Source organism: Poromitra crassiceps (assembly GCF_964638095.1).
Source record: "Poromitra crassiceps genome assembly, chromosome: 1".
Classification (NCBI taxonomy): domain Eukaryota; kingdom Metazoa; phylum Chordata; class Actinopteri; order Beryciformes; family Melamphaidae; genus Poromitra; species Poromitra crassiceps.
Genome location: NC_139623.1, coordinates 16,596,553 through 16,614,342, shown reverse-complemented (window position 1 = coordinate 16,614,342; position 17,790 = coordinate 16,596,553). Strand labels below are relative to the sequence as shown.

Genomic DNA, 17,790 nt, shown 5'->3' with positions numbered 1-17,790 from the left:
TATAAGAAAATATGAATTGGTGTGTGACTTATTATTATTGCATTATCAATGTGGTGTGCATGGTGTGCATGGCCTTTGAGTGTGATGACTGAGTCAGCCACGTGTTGCCGTTGTCACCTTGTGTAGAGAAGTTCTTTCCACCAGCTGAAACGGGGAGGGATCTATGCGTATCTGCTCCATATCGATTGGTTTATCCAGCTCCACCTCTTCCCAGGCTTTGATCTGCATCAGCCAATCACAAGGCAGAGACGCAGAGAGAGAGAGAGAGAGAGAGAGATGGACTCACAACGTAAAGAGTTACTAATCATTGATTAGGGATGGTTTGATTGTCTCATTGTTGGTTATGTGGATACTGAATCAATACGGTACAGTACCTCATCTGGTGTCATGGTGTCGGTCAATGGAGGAGGTGTGGCTTCCTGGGGAAAGAGAGAGAGAAGATGGAAAGAGAGGAAGGCAAACAGGGAGATGCAGGGATAGAGACAGACAGACAGAAAGACAGAGTGAGGCAGTTTCATCAGCTATACAGTCCTGCTAAATGACAGCAAGGTGCCCCCTGGTGGTTTTATGATTGTAGAATATGTCAGCTGCAGGATAACTGCCATATCGTGCATCATGTCATGCTCTCTGCCAATGAGAGGGGCTTAAGCTTCCCTGGTGGAGTGATGCTCCTGTCTCAGCTGTCACTGCCAACCTGATAGCAGATCAGTGCGACGTGCTGAGCCTTTGCGCTTTAGAGATAAAGTAGAGAATAAAGAGTATGGAAGGTTGATCTTGGATATGAGACAGCGGCCTACCTGAGGTTCGGGCTGGCCTGAGGAAGAGGAGGAGGAGAAGAGTCTCTGAAGAGTCCGCCTGACAGACGGCAGCTTGCGCTTGTCTGAGGATGCGGTATGGAAAATGGTAAGAGGTGAAAAGAAGTGACATTTGAATGCAAAAAATGTCTTTATCTGAAGTGAAAATGTCATGTCACCTGAGCCAGTGTGATTGGTGGAGGGCTCCTGAGGTTTGGGGGATGGGATGGGCCCGTTACATTCATCCTGCACTGGAGTGGTCTGGGGGCAAATAATAGTTTGTAGATCATAAATTATAGAACTACGGTAATTAAGTAGCCACTCAGAAATAATATCCATCTATGAGCCAGCCAGCCAGCCAAATAAATTAGCTGGCTGTCCTTCCCCCCCACCTTGTCAGTGCTCTCCTCTCCTCCCTCCTCATCCACAAAGGTGAACGACTCCCAGCTGACCTTGGTGCCCTCGCCCGGTGAACTCTGACCTTTTTCAAAGACCCGCCTCTCTGCTGAGAGCCACCAATCAGAGAGAGCTTGGAGCTCTGTCCTCTCGATGGAGCCCAAAAGAATCATGGATTCTGGGGAGAAGGGAGAGTTAATAATAAGCTTATGTAGGGCAAAACAGAGCCAGTATAACCTCTGCCAAGGAAGTAGGTCGTCCTACCTTTAGAGTCCACTAGAGGGATGGTTTTGAGGGTGGTGGTCTCTAGCAGGTGGTTCAGTTCCCGATACGTGGAGTGAGAAGACAAGAACTTCACCTTGCGCACCATGATGTCTTCCACAAATATGTTATACTTGCTGGGGATGTAGAGATTTTTTTTAAATAATGTGAATACTGACACTATTATTAGCACATTAATGCAGCTATGGGTAATTTTCATTTTGTGCTGATTGTAGCGGCGCCTGTGGAGAAAAGCGGTACTGTTAGCCTGGAAAGAAAACTGCATTTCCTGAACAGCTCTGAGCCACGCTAGGCTTCTCCGAGTCAGCGAGCCTCCCCCGCTCTTTTATTTACTGCATAAGGTTGACGTCACTGCTTGATTCGCCGGCCGGAACAAAAATTGCAACCTGTTTCAGATGGACATAACCAGGGGCGGTTTTAGCATCACACCTTTGGGTGGGCTCAGCCGGGGCATGCCCCCCCGGAAGAAAATTTTGTACAGTTTCAAGTAAAAATGGATCAAGCTGGTGCACTTTGAGATCAAAATGAAGAGACTAGATCTATGAAGAACTACACACATCAATATCTTCTTTACCGTTCTGTGGTTTTACAGCAATGAAAAAATAATTGTTTCCCTATATATACTATATATATTCTGCATACAGGTTACTTATGGTAGAATTATGCTTGCATACATAATACCAAAATCACTTCAGGGGAGTTTCAAGTAAAGTAACATTTTGCTTTGTAGGCAAAACAAAAGTAAAATTAAATCAAAAGGGAACTTCCTAACTTATTGGCTGGAATAAAATTCCGACAAGATAATAATATACTGTAAGCACTAAAGCAGGAGTTTGCAGTCAACTAGTTGAAATTAATATGTGGCAGTATTTGTGGGGGTCAAAATCTATATAGGGTGTACCACCACAAATAGATCAGTGTATGGGAAACACTGATTATTAAATTGTGTGACTAGAAAGACACCAATAAATCTGAGAAAATGTACTTTAATTTTGAACAACAGCACTACAACGGTGGCATTACAAATGGTATTATGAAATTATTGTGGGGAAAAACAAGAATGCCACTTTTTTTCATGAACTTTAACTCTATTGAGTGCCAAGGACGAGTATAGTCGTCAATTCGAATAGTAACGTAAAGTGCCAAAGACGACTATAAAGTCGTCAATTGCGTTTTTTGACGGTGGGACGTGGATCAAAGCCTCGTGCATCCCCTGTAAAAAATATTGTAGCTATTGAAGGTGTATAACCTATTTTATGGACCCATTAGGTGGCGACAGACAGTGCTCTCCAGATTAGAGAAAGTTGAGGAAAAAAAGCAGAAAAAGCCCCGTGATGAAAGAGAAACCGATGCATGAGCCAGAGCGGCACAGATTGCTCTGGCTGCCTGGAGCCAACGTTAGCTGCGAACAGCAGTCAATCCGCTCCCACAAATGAGCCCCTCTGTCTCTGCTGCATAGTTTCTCCACACGATTAGCCGCCAGAAAATAAAACCAAAGCCAAACCATTCTCATGAGAATGGTTTGGCTTTTCAGTGTCGCGCTGGGAGCCGGCGCACAAGGCTGAGCGCTCCGAAAATAGACTGGGTGCAGCGCACTTTGAAACACGCAGCAGAAAGCCTATAATCGGACGCAGCTTCATCCCAGCTCACAACCGAAACCCCAGAAACGCAGACGAACGCGAGCCCGATCCAGACTCCCCCGACGAGCGGCCGCCATCCGAACGTGGAACCGTAAGGCAGCAGAGCCTGCCATAGCAGGCAGCAGAGACTCGCCTGACACACGCAGCAGCCAGCAGAGCGAGCAGAGCCACCAGAGACACTCCCACGGAGGAGGAGTTTGGAGTTGAGGGGTGTGTGGGTGCTGTTCAGATGTTTCAGGTCAGAAAATATTAGCTTCAGAGTCAGTGAATGTGCTTGAAATGCTTCATTTCACAAAAGGCTGAATATCTCAGCTTCTAATTTGAAACGCCTGTTTTTGCTGAAAACAACCTATCTTCTCCAGCTAATAACTAAAGAACGGAAAATGGTATCAATAAACTTTTTTTTGCTGATGATACAATAGAGTCTCCTCGTTCTTTGTGCGTGTTCGGTGTTTACATAGTAATATCACACAATATTCTGTGGGCCTCGAGAAATCACTGAAAACGCTCTGAAACTCTGTCCGTTCTCCAAAAGTGGCTGGCACTCAATGAGTTAAGCAGAAAATTAAAAAAATATTTTTAAAGCAAAAATAAATAATAAATAAAGATAATTTTAACAGAAACTGCTACTAATGACCACCATGGATTTGGAGAGGGGGGAAGAAAAAAAAAAAAAAAAAAAAACTTTTTTTTTTTTTTTTTTTTGGGTGGGCTGAGACTATTTTTGGGTGGGCTAAAGCCCACCCAAAAAAGGCCTAGAACCGCCCCTGGACATAACACATGATGGACACTATGCGAGACCCTGACCAGAGGCATTTAGAAAAACTATAGCCCTGTTCAAAACCATTCCCTATTACAGAAATAGTGGACTATATAGTGTGTTCGCCATTTTCTTATGGTGTCCATAAAGTGTTAATTTGATTCACTATAGAGTACCGCAGGGATGACGTATTTTTGTAGGCTTAACCATAAATCGCCGCCATTTTGGTTCGTCAGCAGAAAAGTCTGTGGGGTTTTAGAATGGGGATTTCATTTAAATGCATAAAATAAGGTCTGTGGTTAACAAAAGTTTATGGGAGCGTGAATTTGGGTTCAGCAGGATAATCTTCACGAACGTTAATCACTTTTATGCCTTTTGAAGCGCTTTCTAAAAAACTTGTTAAAAAAATGCATTTATGTTCCAAAAGTCATAAAAGTTATTAACGTTTGTGAGGATGATCATGCTGAACCCAAATTTGTGTTCCCATAAACTTTTGTTGACCACAGACCTTATTTTATGCATTTAAGTGAAATCCCCATTCTAAAACCCCATTCACTTTTCCTCTTACGAACCCGGAAGTATACTTCCAGACTCATTCCTGCGGCACTCTATATAGTCCACTATTAAATACCCACAATGCACTGCAATTTCTAGTGAACAGTGAATGTACCCTACATTTTCTCCCATCTACCACAATGCAATGCGGTCGTGTTTACCAAGAGTGAGGTAGTGTCCGAATCTTATTTGATCGTTCCCCATATAGCCTAAAGTGGTTCACTATTATGATAAACTACATGGGGAATAGTGAGTGAGTGAATGAGTGAATGAGTGAACCATTCCAAACACGGCTTATATAGAAATCATCCATCTCGCTGATGGTCTCATTTGCTATGTAGGTCAGATGTGAGGCATCAGTAGACTTTTGGACAGTTTCATAACCAGTTAAAAATTCCCTGTAGCTGCATTAACACAGACAATATGAGGTTCCGTCTGCGTGAGTAAAGACAGTTTACCTGATGTGTCCGAGGGCCAGCTCGGGCAGGTAGGGCAGCTTCTTGACCTGGATGATGGAGTCGTAGAGGGAAGGCTGCAGACCCTGGGCCACCATGTTGGCCAGGATGACCGCCACCATCATGGGCAGGATGTGAGAGATCTGCCCGGTCAGCTCGAAGCAGATGACTGCTGTGGAAACCGTGTGTGTGACGGCTCCCGTCATCGCTGCTGCACCTGGAGGAGATTGGAGAGGAAGAAGAAATGGCAAAGAAACAGGGAGAACATTAACTATGTGGCAGGGATAAAGCATGAGGTATATAATGATGATAATGTTGAGTAAAGGTGAGTTAGGTTTGTGAGTCGGGGAGAAAAGAGACAGAGGACATGCTAGGCTTGACCCAGTTAGTGGCTGGATTCACAGCAAAACAGGTAGTGGTACAGTGCAACCAAAAGGCGTTTACTCACCCACAAAAATTACATAAGACAAAACAAAACAAAACAAGTTTGCAAAAATGAGAGGCATGGCTGCAAGGAGCTCTCCAGGGTCCTGCCAACAGCAAAGTCAGATAAACACTGGCAGCCTGATATATAGTTTGCCTCAGGTAATTAACCTGGATGCTACTACTACCGTAAATTCCGCACTATAAGCCGCACCGGAGTATAAGCCGCAGCAGCAAAATTGCCTGTTTGTTACATATATAAGCCGCACCGGACTATAAGCCGCGGGTGTTTTAATGGTTTTTTTTTTTTTTTTAATTGTGTTTTAATGTTTAATTACCATATGTAAGGGTTCATGCACAGAGGGGATTGTCGGGAAAGAGATGGCTGTTTGAGGAAGCTCCCATTTATTAACATTTCAACAAAACAACATAACACAACACCACCTGTGTTTTTTTTTACAGTGCACACAGTGTCCGCGGTGTGGTGAAAAGAGGGCAAGAGAGGAAATTAAAACAGAAGTGGATTTATAGTTAGAAAGAGTGCTAAAAAAGAGAGATTTTTTTTTTTTTTTTTTTTTGAAAAAATCCATAGATAAGCCGCACCGTTATATAAGCCGCAGGGCCAAAAAACGGGGAAAAAGCCGCGGCTTATAGTCCGAAATTTACGGTAATTACAGGGGTCACTTAAACAATAGCATTCAACAACACCGCCCCTCTGCTATCCCATGATATGGTCCCTCCCGGAACTATATATAGGTGCTCGGACACCCCGGGGGACTGTTGCCCGAACACCATGGAACACAGACAAGAAAGCACAGGTAAGTGATTTCATGAACAAACAATTAAAACCCTTACCCTTGTAGTTAGATATATATATTGCACATAAGTTATATTGAAGTAGTAAGGAAGTATTGCACCCATACCAAATCATGCCATCCAACCAAACTGACAATTCATTTCATGTCAGGTTTGCAGTGGTTCCCAACCTTAGGGTTGAGTGGGGTCGCCTAGAATTCAAATGGGTCACCTGAAATTTATTTTCTTTTCTTTTTTAAATTTAAATGTAGTGAAGACGATTAGGGTCACTTGCGTTTTAGTTTTAGTTTTGAGTTTAAAGTGAAAGTGATAATCTCTAAGATTTCAGTTTTGTTCTCTTTTGGGTGACACCTATGATGATGAGTGGTAATTGCAGGTGAGATCCAAACTGTCAATAGGCTCACTATCAGATAGATAGTGACTTTAATTATTATAATTTTTTTTAGATGAAAATGTTTGAGATTATAACTTTAAATCAGGATTCTGAGAATAAAGTCAGAATTCTAAAAATAAAGTCAGAAATTTTAGATTTAAATCAGAATTCTCAGATTAAAGTCAGAATTCTGAGGGGAAAAAGAAGCATACTGTTACATCACTGACGATGTCACTGATGATATTATCGATGGTCGATCGGAATTTGAATGTCTAGGGTCCCTAGATTTTTGTCAATTTTCAACCTGCTTTGTATCATTATAAAATCAGTAGTATATATTCAAACTCTAAACAGTTTTGCAGGCATTCATTTAGTTTGACAGTTATTGAGAGTTGATTTGAGTTAAGTTGTGGACCAGGACCAGTGATGTCAGTCATGCACAAATGACATCACTGGTCCACAACTTAACTCAAATCAACTCTCAATAACTGTCAAACTAAATGAATGCCTGCAAAAACAGTTCATAGTTTTAAAGGTCAAGTCCTGCGACACTTTCCTGCCGGCAGGCCAACTACCTGCCGGCAGGAAAGTATCGCGGGATTTGACGAGACTTGGTGACCGAGATCACGAATGAGGTAATTTGATCCCTGGGAGACTCCAGGGAACAGCCCGGGGGGAAATATCAGTCTGGTGGCTGTTGAGGGATGAGATTATGACGATATGTGGTGAAAACGGGAATAAAACTGGCTATTTAGATGCAAGAAAGACAGGCTGCCACTTGGCCCCCTCGGAGCGCCATTTTACGACTGGCTTGGACGCTATTGATCTCAAAACAACGCTAGGACGGCCAGAAATGCTGCGGAGATCACTGGGTGAGTCGTCAGATCATAATTAATGTGAGGAGAGGGGTCCAGGTTAAAAAAAAACGAAATTCTCCTTTAACACATCCAAATGGAGTTCAGTACTTTAAGTACTGAACATTTGTTTGCTTTTACAGGGGGAGCTTATCATTGCCCAATGCCCATGCATTGCCCATGAGTAGCTGATCCACCAGGACAAAATAAAATCACTCAAACAAACTTAAAATATTTAATAAAATATATCCAATAAAATACTTAAATCATGACTCGGTATCCAATTATTAATGCTGTGAAAATGTTACTGTGCAAATCATTCAATAAATCAAGTGTACAATACAGATGTGCAAATGATTAGTAGTAAAGTGTACCTTTATTTACAGGGCACACAGGGTTCCCACACTTCAAATTAAATCAAATTCATCCAAAATACTTTTCAAAGACTTGCAAGGTTGGTGAAATTTAAGGACTCAAAATGTGTATGTTTTGGGTTAAAACATCACATTAGTCAAAATTAGATATCACAGAGACCTTAAGTCGTCAAATCAAGAAATCCATGTGAAATCAGTAATTCTAAACAAATCAATTTCTACAAGGTGTGAAGTGTCAATCCTAAAATGTAGAGAAATCCAAAGAGCTGAGGCACATTGATGAATTTGGCTGCTATATATTAAAAAAACTAAAACAAATCTAGTAAAATCTTCAAACGCCATCAGTTATTTTCAAATACTGCATGTTTAAGAACTTATTTTATTTTTCTCAAATCCCCAAACTTCCAAGGACTTTCAAGGCCTGTGGGAACCCTGGGTACAGACACAAGATTAGGAGACTGACCGATGACAGCGTAACCTCCCGGCAGAATGCTGTAGACTATCCCATCAAACACGATTCCATTTGGGAAAAGAGTGGCCATGATCTCTCCTACGAGGCGACCAAAAGCAGCCCCTTGAGGAGAGAGAGATAACTGGTAAAGACACATTGAACTGAAGCTGAGCAGGAGATACTGCACTTGTATTACAAAATCCTCTTACCTAATATGAACACTGGCATAAAGGCACCAGAGGGGATGGGCATCGTGGTGGAAACTGCTGACATCCAGAACTACAATATAAAAGCAGGATCAACTTAAGATCAAGGTTATCGTCAAACCAGGCCGATCTCACAAGTGTTTCAAACACGTTTGAAACCAACACTTTACCAGCTTGAGGAAGAGGCATTGTACCTTCATGATGAAGAAGAGGAGGAGGATGACGAAGACGCTGACTTGAGGGTGTAGCCACGCGGCGGAGCGGCCCAGGTCAGGCGGGCCGGGGTATCCTGAGATTTTGGTCCAGGTGAAATTATCAAACAGGGAGTTGATACACTCCCTGGGCATCAGCTGCCAGAGAGAATGTACCAACACTGTAATATCGGGTTTCACATACTGTGGGCTACATGGATTTCTTTTTTCACAAAATGTCATGAATATTAATGAACGCACATCAAAACAAACTCAGAGAATATGAATATAGATTGACTCTAATATCTAACCTCTCCAGCCATAAACTGGCCAAATCCAGGAGGAAACGTCAGGGTAGCGATGATCAGTGTCACTGCACCTGGATAGATTAATCGACTGGCCGCACGCACGCACGTACGCACGCACGCACGCACGCAGGCAGGCAGGCAGGCACGCACGCACGCACGCACACACGCACGCACACACACACACACACACACACATGAAGAGGCACACACGGATAAAACAACACACACAAACACACACACACACACATACACACACACGTATGTATGTATGTATGTGTGTGTGTGTGTGTATATGTATATATATATGTATATATATATATATATATATATATATGTGTATACATATATATACACATACACACACACGCACCCACGCACGCACGCACGCACACACACACACACACACACACACACACACACACACACACACACACACACACACACACACACACACACACACAGTATATCAAGTTTTTATGGATTTCTCCCCTGTTTTCTCGCCAATTGTACTTGGCCAATAGGCTACATGCACAACTTTTTTACTTCCTGAAATTAGTACAGCTTCTTTATTTCCTGTCCTACACTATAGACCCTTCTCACGGGGGCCATTTTGTGTCAAAAAGGCAGGGTAAACACAGGTGCAATCAAAACACTAATGAGGGTTTCCAACTTCCTTGATTGGAATTTGGAAACCCCCATTAGTGTTTTGCTTGCACCTGTTTTTATTCTGCCTTTTTGACACAAAATGGCCCCCGTGAAAAGGGTCTATTGGATGAACTGATTAATCAGTGTGCCTGATCATTGTTGTGACTGCAGCACACCTGACATTAATCAGTTCATCCAATAGTGATGACAGGAAATAAAGAAGCTGTACTAATTTCAGGAAGTAGTGGAGTTGTGCAAGTAGCCCATTCCCCCTGCTGTCCCGGTCATTGCTCCACCCCCTCTGCCAATCTGGGAGGAGTTGTAGACTAGCACATGCTTCCTCCGTTACATGTGCAGTTGTCAGCCGCTTTTATTCACCTCACAGCGAGGGGTTTCTACGGCAGGATGTAGCATGTGGGAGAATCACGCTAGTCCCCCTAGTTCCCCTCCCCCCGACCGACCAGAGGATGCATTAGTGCAGCAACCAGGACACATACCCGTAATCTGGCTTCCCACCCACAGACATGGCCAATTGTGCCGGTATGGACGCCCGACCTAGCCGGAGGTAACACGGGGGCTCGAACCTGCGACCCTCACGTTGGAAAGCAGGGAATCTAGCGCTGCACTACCCAGACGCCATGAGTAGGTAATTGAGGCTAGGAATAGAAATGCATGAGAGTCAGTGTGAGGGTGTACCAACACTGAGCTCCCTGGTGCAGCCGCTCAGCGCTCCTAATGGTGCAGACTAATGTTCCCTGACTGGCCAGTCTCACAGGATAAGTGAATCTCCAGTTGAGTGAATGACTGGCTGTAAGGTTGTTAATACGTTGCTGCTGTCCTGGCCAGTGTTGTGAAACTGATGATTGAGATACATTAAGAGGAATTGGATTTGAATGTATAAATGGTTTGAGGACGGTTTGGGAACAGCGTCTGCTACCAGAATCACAGTGGTTTAAGAGCTAGATTAACCCATGGTGGCAGTGAGCGCGCTGTCGTGTGTGTGTGTGTGTGTGTGTGTTGGGATCTCACTGCTTGGTTAGGAAGCGCGTGAGTGCTGTCGGTCTTCTCATGACGAGGACCACCTGTCTGTTCAGGTAGACAAAGAACGCCCCAAGGAACCCACATGAGATCCTGCAGCAGGAGAGAGGCGCTTACAGATTTGACTCAAATCACTATGCGCGCGTGCCCACGCACGCACACACACACATTTACTGTACCATATCCTCACCCTATTATTGCAAATGCTGGCAGCTCTTGAAGGTCAAAGGGGAAATCCATCCGGAAATTGGTTTTGAAGAGAGCTGTGATTGTGACTGAGAGACAGAAACCAAATCATATTTCAAAGAACTATAAAAAAGCACCTGACTGAAAACATTTCTGGTTTATCTAAAGAAACACATATTACTTAGTTGTCATATCTAGCCACTATCCATAACATGCAAGATCATTTATTTTCAAACTGTGTGTGTGTGTGTGTGTGTGTGTGTGTGTGTGTGTGTGCGTGCGTGCGTGCGTGCGTGCGCGTGTGTGTACGCGTGTGTGCGTGTGTGTGTTAAATTTGCCTGTTCTGGGTCTCACCAGCATCCTTGTTCCAAACAGAGAGCACCCTGAATATGAAGGCGCTGAATGTGGCGGCAAAATACCCCCGCCAGTAATTCCTCACCGCAAAGTAGGTAGACGTGACCTCAATACTGAACAACACCCCTGGTGTGAGAGAGAGAGAGAGAGAGAGAGAGAGAGAGAGAGAGAGAGAGAGAGAGAGAGAGAGAGAGAGAGAGAGAGGGATGGAGAAAGAGGAGGAAGGACAGGGGAAGAGGAGAGGAGAATGATGATAGTTAGTGTGTAAAAAGGAAGGGGAGCGAGGGGGGAGAGAGAGAAATTAGTTAAATAAGCAGAATGAGTCCAAAAACACTTGAAGCTAAGAGTGTAATTATATACAACAGGAAAACCACATGGGAGTGACGCACACTAGCACAGACACACACACACACACACACACACGCATGTAGCCTACGCACTCACATGCACGCGCGCGTACACACACGCACAGGCACATACATGTATAGATTAAAATTAACACACACACACACACGAATACACACAAATACACACAGGGGTATAATCAGCATGTGGCACAATAAAATAAACATCAGAGCTAATCAGAAACATTATTTTTGGCAAGGATGCAAAAACATGGTCTGAGGACTAAATAGATGTCACAGGTGTATTTTTCCTTTCTATGCAGAAGGTGTCTTTCTATGAAGAGGGTGTCTTTCTATGCAGAGGGTGTCTTTCTATGCAGAGGGTGTCTTTCTATGAAGAGGGTGTCTTTCTATGATGCAGAGGGTGTCTTTCTATGCAGAGGGCGTATTTCTATGCAGAGGGTGTCTTTCTATGCAGAGGGTGTCTTTCTATGCAGAGGTGTCTTTCTATGAAGAGGGTGTCTTTCTATGCAGAGGGTGTCTTTCTATGCAGAGGGAAGAGGGTGTCTTTCTATGAAGAGGGTGCCTTTCTATGATGCAGAGGGTGTCTTTCTATGCAGAGGGTGTCTTTCTATGCAGAGGGTGTCTTTATGTAGAGGGTGTCTTTCTATGCAGAGGGTGTCTTTCTATGAAGAGGGTGTCTTTCTATGCAGAGGGTGTCTTTCTATGATGCAGAGGGTGTCTTTCTATGCAGAGGGTGTCTTTCTATGATGCAGAGGGTGTCTTTCTATGCAGAGGGTGTCATTCTATGAAGAGGGTGTCTTTCTATGAAGAGGGTGTCTTTCTATGCAGAGGGTGTCTTTATGTAGAGGGTGTCTTTCTATGATGCAGATGGTGTCTTTCTATGAAGAGGGTGTCTTTCTATGATGAGGGTGTCTTTCTATGAAGAGGGTGTCTTTCTATGATGCAGAGGGTGTCTTTCTATGCAGAGGGTGTCTTTCTATGAAGAGGGTGTCTTTCTATGATGCAGAGGGTGTCTTTCTATGATGCAGAGGGTGTCTTTCTATGCAGAGGGTGTCTTTCTATGAAGAGGGTGTCTTTCTATGATGCAGAGGGTGTCTTTCTATGCAGAGGGTGTCTTTCTATGAAGAGGGTGTCTTTCTATGCAGAGGGTGTCTTTCTATGAAGAGGGTGTCTTTCTATGAAGAGGGTGTCTTTCTATGATGCAGAGGGTGTCTTTCTATGCAGAGGGTGTCTTTCTATGAAGAGGGTGTCTTTCTATGCAGAGGGTGTCTTTCTATGAAGAGGGTGTCTTTCTATGAAGAGGGTGTCTTTCTATGCAGAGGGTGTCTTTCTATGCAGAGGGTGTCTTTCTATGAAGAGGGTGTCTTTCTATGCAGAGGGTGTCTTTCTATGATGCAGAGGGTGTCTTTCTATGCAGAGGGTGTCTTTCTATGAAGAGGGTGTCTTTCTATGCAGAGGGTGTCTTTCTATGCAGAAGGCCTGAGAGTGGCAATGGGAAGGAGCCACGGTTAAAGAGAGGAGTGTGAAATGATAGCTCAGAGAATAAAATTGATTATTATTATCATTATTATTATTATTGTGTTTTTCCGATTTCCCCCCATTTTCTCCCCAATTGTACTTGGCCTATTTTTGCCTCTGCTGCCCTGGTCGCTGCTCCACCCTCTGCCAATCTGGGGAGAGCTGAGACCAGCACCATGCTTCCTCCGAGACATGCACAGTTGCCAGCCGCTTCTTTTCACATGACAGCGGGAGCTTCACCGGTAGGACGTAGCACGTGGGAGGATCACGCTATTCCCACCAGTTCCCTTCCGCACCAAACAGGCACCCTGACCGACCAGAGGAGGAGCTAGTGCAGCGACCAGGACAAATACACTCAATCCGGCTTCCCTCCCGCAGACACCAGCCAATCGTGCCTGTATGGACGCCCGACCAAGCCGGAGGTAACACGAGGATATGAACCTGCGCCCCTCGCATTGCTAGGCTGGGAATCTACCACTACACTACCCGGACACCCAGAGAATTACATTTTCAATTAATCATTTCGTGTGCATGCCCACTTTCACAGATCTGAGACTCAAAGGATTGACTGAAGTTCCCCCAAAGAAGTTGCTATGGTGTTTCTACCTATATCTAATCAGATTGGCTCTGTGAGAGAAAGTGAAGAGGGCTCTATATAGGGAATGGTGTGTACAGTATACTTGTAATATGGCATAATATAGCTGTAGTACAGTATTAGTATAGTAAACTTGCTTCTGATTCAGTACAGAGTTAGGTGTATGGATTTTGCTTGTATGGGAGAGGTGTGCAGGGTGCAAGATGTACAGTACCTCCTAGTGGAGTGCCGAAACAGCATCCCACCCCCACGGCACAGCCAACAGTCAGAATATCTGTGTAACCATAAGGGTTCTACTGACACAGAAAACAGAGGGAGAGGGGAGAGAGTAGAGAGTGTGAAGGGGTGAGAGAGAATGGATGATGAAGGGGGGAAGTGAAGGTAATGAGAAGCGAGAGGCGTAGAGAAGACAGGAGAGTGAGTCGGAGAAAGAGAAAATGAAAGATCAAGGGTGAGAGAGAGAGACACAGAGAGAGAGAGAGAGAGAGGGAGAGAGAGAGAGAGAGAGAGAGAGAGAGGAGATGGGTAACCATGGGAAAGTCATGAATGGAGGAGAAGCACAGGGGGAGAATTGACAGAGGAAAGCAAAATGGAATAAAGTGAATGGATAATGCTCACTGGAGTGTGGGGGGGGAAGTGAAAAACGAAGAGAAAATTACACAAGAGAGCAGTTGACAGAGTAAGGATGCACATCGTGACAGAGTAAGGATGCACATCGTCGCAGTCGGGCGGAAACTTTGTATCTCCAAATTCATCATCTTCAGACATTTTCTTTTTCTTTCTTTCTTTTTTCCATAAATGGATTTAGCTGCTATGGAAAAAAATAACCTGTGAATATTTCAGGCACTTTGGACCAGTGAAAGATGTTACATGTTATTATTACGGTACTATTACACTATGTTAAAATTATTGTTTTTTTCTTCCTGTTAGCTTTTTTGGCGATACAAGGATTCTGTCCGACAGCGACACAATGAAAATAATCAGCGATAGAGGAAGCAAAATACGCACTCAGGAAATAAAGCAACTGGTCTGTTTGTCCTTAGAGATAAATCCATGCAGCTGTTTGCAGGCACAAATTCACAGTAGCAGACGTAGCAGACGTGGTTGCATAACTACAGTTTGCCGATGAGCAATTTATTCTTCCTGGCAGGTAAATATATCTCTGCACACACGTCTGAATATTCATTTCATTTTGAATTCACGCCCTTGTAACGTAGGACACTGGTCTTGGGTCAGTCTTAACGCCACTCCACATTTGGGTTGCTGATGTTATTTCAGGAGGACAAATCTGACCAGAGACCTGTGCCTGAGCGAGAGGAGAGGAGAGGAGCAGAGCGGGGCGGGACTTGCCTCCCACGGGGGCAGCAAAACAGGTGGCCACTCCCACGGCACACGCACACACCAGCAGGTCCTGGTTATGGCCGCTATTCTGAGGTTAAGGGTCAAGGTTCAACAGAGCAAACAGCGGACAGGGATGGGAGAGATAGAGAGAGGAAGGGAGGAGTGGGTACACAGATGAGTAGAGTAGGGGTGAATCAGAGAGCCGAGGGGTGAGAGAGAGAGAGAGAGAGAGAGAAAGAGAAAGAGAGAGAGAGAGAGAGAGAGAGAGAGAGCACACAGACAGGGATATGGGAGGTCACTGTTAATACACATGCCAGACATAACCATCACACTATTAATACAGTGAGACACAAACACAGACGAGGTGTGAGGGGGCGAGCCAAAACAAAGACACGAGAGACACGGAGGGGGGGCGGGGGCAAGAGGGAGGCAGATGGGACAGGACAATAGTCACAGCGTTCCTACACTCAGTTGGACAGAAAATTCAAGGACTTTCAAGGCCCTGTTTGGTGAAATTCAAGGACTCAATGTTGGCATGATTTGGGGTGAAGAATAGGTAGGTCACACACAAACCAATAAATGATGCGAAACAGATTTGGCACAGGGGAACAAAGGGACGGATAGAGTTAGGGTTAGGGTGAGACATGACATCATACAGGCGTTATTTTTTTGTCATGATCTTGTCAAGTCTACAAACCATAGTGACTCAATCTCAAGTGACTCAATCATAGTGACTCAATTTCCTCTCGGGGATCAATCAAAGTTTTTTCTGATTGTGAATCATTTGAAAACTGCTGCCATATCAATGTAAATGTCCATCCCAGGATTTAGTTTTCCCTCAGGATATAAAGTGTTGACAAGTCCAGAAAGCTGAGGCAAATTGATAAATTTGGGTACTATATTCTGATAATAAAAAAGTACCTTCAATTCCATTCTTTTTCAAAAGCTTTCACAGCCTTATTTCTTTCTTTTTTTCCAAATCCACAAACTCAATGATTTTCACGCTGCGTGGCAACACTGCAGTGATAACAGGCGGCAACAAGGAAAGTGATGACAGAGTACTGAGACAGGACAGGCTAAGTGAAACCACATTCCACATCATTAGTATTATGACTGCTGTGGGAGGAGCAGGAGACAGGGCTGATGGGAGATGTAGTCTGTCTGGATCAGGGCTTCGGCTTACCTCATAAACTCCAGAGAAGATGGACATGAATCTACTCAGCACCGCGGCACAGATACTGGCAATGTGGACAAATGGGCCCTGGAAGTGATGGGAGGAAATCATTGACACAGAGACACAGATGAAGCCACCAAACATTATCTACGCAGACACGGACAATTGTCTCTCAAACAGAGTCTCTAAACTGGGACACGTTGTATCAGTAGGAATAAATCACCTTGTAATTGCTTGATGTGACAGTAGCACTGCCGCTGTAATGGAGGAAATGAATGGACTTTTGCCGAGGACTTGAATAAATTGTTTCGTCCCATGAGAGAGGAGAAGATAAACATGACAGTAGATGATTTATTATGCTCCATACTTGACGAAAGAACAGATAGAGTGATGGATAGAGACAAAGAGAGAAATAGAAAAACAGAAGCGAGTGGGGAGAGAGGACAGGAGGGACGATGATGTGATAGATCAATAGATGATGATAGATGCAGAGAGAGAGACGAGCTGGATGCCACAGAGAAACATGGCCGCTGGTAAGAGAGCAGAGCATTTCTTACTCTCCTGCTTAAAATACAAACGGACAAATATTTAATGAAATTGGTAGAGAAAATATGTAGATTCCATAAAAGAAAAGTCTGCATCCTATTGGGTAAAAATATAGAAATGTCTCAAATAGCTGCAGACTGTAGTCTCGTCATAGATGCTGGGGTAGCTGGCTGGGGGCGTGGTCAGGGTGGGGTAAATCCTCCCGTTGTCCCCATTCAGCATAGTTAGCATTTAGCTGCTAGCCCAGCCCAGGCAGACATGATCAGGGATTTAACCCTCACAGTAAACGCACATCTGAACAGACGTCTATGTACCTGTTCTAGAATCCCCAATCCTGTAGTGTAGAGCAGGGATACTCAACTGGCGGCCCGTGGGCCACATGCGGCCCGCGGGCACTTCCTGTGTGGCCGGGGCCCGCGATGCAATTGCAAAAAAAAAAAAAAAAATTACAGTGCACCTGAACCAACATGCAAGATACCCGCTGAATAAGGCCATGTTCAGACTAGGAGGCCAAATCTGATTTGTGAACTTTAGTGACCTATTAATGACTTTATCCAGATTGGTTTTATGAGTCTGGACGCTCCAAGTCTGATTTGTGTCATTTGTCCCAAACCACATATGGAGGTAGTTTCCAATCTGCTTTCGACTGATGTGACTTGAGTGCGGACGCGTAGATCCACCAAATCTGATTTGAACGTCACTCGCAACTCGTCATCAAATGCTTCTGCGCAGGAAAACCACGTCACCAACGTACGTATTTACTGACGCCCACGTCGTTACCATAGCAACCCATGCAGATAGGCTGTTTAGGTCTGGCCACACAGATCCGACTTGAGAATCAGATTTGTGGCAGTGCGGACACACTCCCAAATCAGATTTGGGAGACCAATCAAGATAATGATGATTAATGACTTTATCAGCAAATCGGATTTGCCTGTAATGTGAACATGGCCTAAGTGTCCAAATGTTCATGTCATTCTGGCCAATACTCCACTTCTGTTATAGCATTTCCGTCTGGAATATGGAATATCTTTCAATAATCTATGATTTAGCTCCTAAATTGTCAAATATCGCCGTCTGCTCGCTACCCAGGCACTTATGTATGTACTTAACCTAACTAACTATCCGGTGTGCACAACATTGTCAG

At 44.2% G+C, this 17,790-nt stretch overlaps 1 protein-coding gene across 1 annotated transcript in view; it reads right to left on the bottom strand.

Annotated features, from left to right (window-relative positions):
- The window catches only part of clcn1b (chloride channel, voltage-sensitive 1b), a 45,617-nt gene that overhangs the window by 2,070 nt on the left and 25,757 nt on the right, over window positions 1–17,790 (bottom strand). Inside the window, exons 6-21 of the mRNA XM_083640055.1 lie at window positions 16,107–16,184; window positions 13,797–13,875; window positions 11,102–11,227; window positions 10,752–10,836; window positions 10,553–10,654; window positions 8,882–8,966; window positions 8,574–8,729; window positions 8,383–8,452; window positions 8,186–8,296; window positions 4,886–5,099; window positions 1,455–1,588; window positions 1,187–1,368; window positions 974–1,055; window positions 798–880; window positions 375–419; window positions 118–222 (exon numbers count right to left, since the gene is read on the bottom strand). Coding sequence (XP_083496181.1) covers window positions 118–222; window positions 375–419; window positions 798–880; window positions 974–1,055; window positions 1,187–1,368; window positions 1,455–1,588; window positions 4,886–5,099; window positions 8,186–8,296; window positions 8,383–8,452; window positions 8,574–8,729; window positions 8,882–8,966; window positions 10,553–10,654; window positions 10,752–10,836; window positions 11,102–11,227; window positions 13,797–13,875; window positions 16,107–16,184 — 1,737 coding nt within the window. The remainder of the gene's footprint in view (window positions 1–117; window positions 223–374; window positions 420–797; window positions 881–973; window positions 1,056–1,186; window positions 1,369–1,454; window positions 1,589–4,885; window positions 5,100–8,185; window positions 8,297–8,382; window positions 8,453–8,573; window positions 8,730–8,881; window positions 8,967–10,552; window positions 10,655–10,751; window positions 10,837–11,101; window positions 11,228–13,796; window positions 13,876–16,106; window positions 16,185–17,790) is intronic.